Raw genomic sequence first — 2,061 nt, forward strand, 5'->3', positions numbered from 1 at the left:
GGAGCCCCTTGGCGATCCGGACCCGGATCTGGCACGCTGGGCGGCCGTGGGAGCCAACGCTTGGCGAGACAAGACGGTGCCCGGACACCCCAACGGGGACGTGGGCCACCTCGGAATGGCCCCGCGCTGCCCGAGCCCCCGTGGTGGGGCTGCACCCTGAGCATCACCGTGGTTTGCTGACCCTTGCACCCAAGGGGTGCCTCGGGCACCGGGTCACCCGTGCTGGGGACACCCACGCGGGGTGCGAATGCCCCAGCCTCGGTGTTGCCCACCATGCAACCGCCCGGTTGGGACAGCAGAGCCCGGGGGGGGGCACATCACTTGCCCACGGGCAAGGCTCCCGCCCTGGCACCAGCCCAGGGCCGAGCTGGCCGAGGGTGCTGGCGGGGGCCCAGCGCCACAGGGGCTGCCCCCGCTCAGCTGTCGCTGTCTGTGACGCTCCCCGTGACGGTCCCGCTCGCCTCAGCCTCACCGCCGGCACCCAGGTACGGAGCCGATTCGGGCGCGTTGGGCCCCTGGGGTGCCCGCGTGTGGGTGCGGATGGGGAGGGTGGGTGGCACCGAGCCATGGGGAGCCCTGTGGGGACTGGGGGGGGGGGGGGTTCACCCCCATTTCATGCTCAGTGCTTGCAGCGCCGGCGGTCCCCACGCATGGACTTGTGCCACGTCCCCGCCACCCGGGAGAAGGGCTGGTACCTGGCGCTGATGGCCCCCAATGTCAAGGGTCCCAACTACGCGTGGCTGGACCCCTCCCGGCTCTACTGTCACCCGCAAGTACCCAGTGCCTGGGGGGGATGGCACCCGTAGGGGTGCCAGGGTGGGCTGCACCTCCACGGGGCTGCCGAGGCACCCGGCCATGCCCACGGGCACCAGCATATGGGCTGCGGGTGCCCACGGTGGGCTGCGGGCACCCAGCACCTCCGCTCTCTCTCCCCAGGGCTTGCAGGACTGCGTGGCCGACCTGCTGCAGCCCTTCCAGGGAGACCCCATTGACATGGTGGCCGGCATTGATGCCATGGGCTTCATCCTGGGTGAGCGGAGAAGCGGGTGAGCGCTGGGTCCCCATCCCTCATCCCTGTGGGCCTGACAATGCCATGCCCACCCCCAGGCGCTGCCGCCGCCGCCATACTACGGAAAGGTTTCCTGGCCATCCGCAAAGCCGGGCACCTCTGCGTGCAGACGCTGACGCAGCCCTACACCGACTACTCGGGCCGAGAGAAGGTGATGGAGGTCCGCACCGACGCCATCTCGCCGGGTGAGCCAGTGGGGTGCTCCCATCGTGGGGTCCGGCTGCTGGCACGGGTACCGGGCACTCAGCCACAGCCTTTGTCCCCTCCCAGGTCTGCACATCCTCCTTGTGGACCAGTGGGTTGAAACTGGGGGCACCATGCGAGCGGCCATCCAGCTGGTGGAGCGGCTGGGGGGGATCGTGGCAGGTAGGAGGGGGGGGCAGGGCACCCCAGGGGCGCACCCATGGGTGCAGAGGGACCACCATCCCCGTACCCCACAGTGGCCAACGCCGAGCCCCCTCCGTGTCCCTGCAGGCGTCGCCGCCATCTGCATCGAGGACAGCGAGGGCGGGCGGTGGATCCAGGAGCACTACAAGTGTGCCCACTGCGTCCCCCCCCACCTGCAGCCCCGCTTCGACCGCCACCAGCTCGGCTGGGACTGACGGTGGGGCTGGCACCTCATGTGACCCCTGTATCCCCCCGTGGGGTGCAGGGCTGCTGGTTCTTCAGGGCAGGGATGTCCAGGGCATCCACTGCCCGGTTTGGCTTTCACCGTACCCAAGATGGTAACCCCTCCTCGGTGGTAGCCATCCTCCCCTGGCTCCATCTTCTCGCCTGCCCAGGAGCCTGGGGGCCGTGCCCTGGAGCAGACCTCAACTTCTCCCCACCCCCCAGCTCCACACCTTCCTTAAAAAGCATAAAAAAGATTTTATTAAGACAAATGGGAGCCCGGGGGCATCTCCCACTGTGAGCAGTACCTGGGTTTGCATAGCTAAAGGAGCCGCATGGGCACTCCTGCCCGCCCCGGCCGTGGGTGCCCGGGCAGGCGGGGG

General features: G+C 69.1%; 1 protein-coding gene across 1 annotated transcript; it reads left to right on the forward strand.

The window, feature by feature from the left end:
• The first annotated feature begins 650 nt into the window (after positions 1-650).
• On the forward strand, positions 651-1,671 carry LOC104835762 (adenine phosphoribosyltransferase 1-like). The gene is made up of 5 exons (XM_010573934.1): positions 651-773; positions 937-1,030; positions 1,108-1,254; positions 1,340-1,435; positions 1,544-1,671. Exons 1-5 carry the CDS (start codon positions 651-653, stop codon positions 1,669-1,671), a joined length of 588 nt encoding a protein of 195 aa, XP_010572236.1.
• Positions 1,672-2,061: the final 390 nt, after the last annotated feature.

The sequence above is a fragment of the Haliaeetus leucocephalus genome, unplaced genomic scaffold (assembly GCF_000737465.1).
Source record: "Haliaeetus leucocephalus isolate CR32 unplaced genomic scaffold, Haliaeetus_leucocephalus-4.0 Scaffold395, whole genome shotgun sequence".
Classification (NCBI taxonomy): Eukaryota; Metazoa; Chordata; class Aves; order Accipitriformes; family Accipitridae; genus Haliaeetus; species Haliaeetus leucocephalus.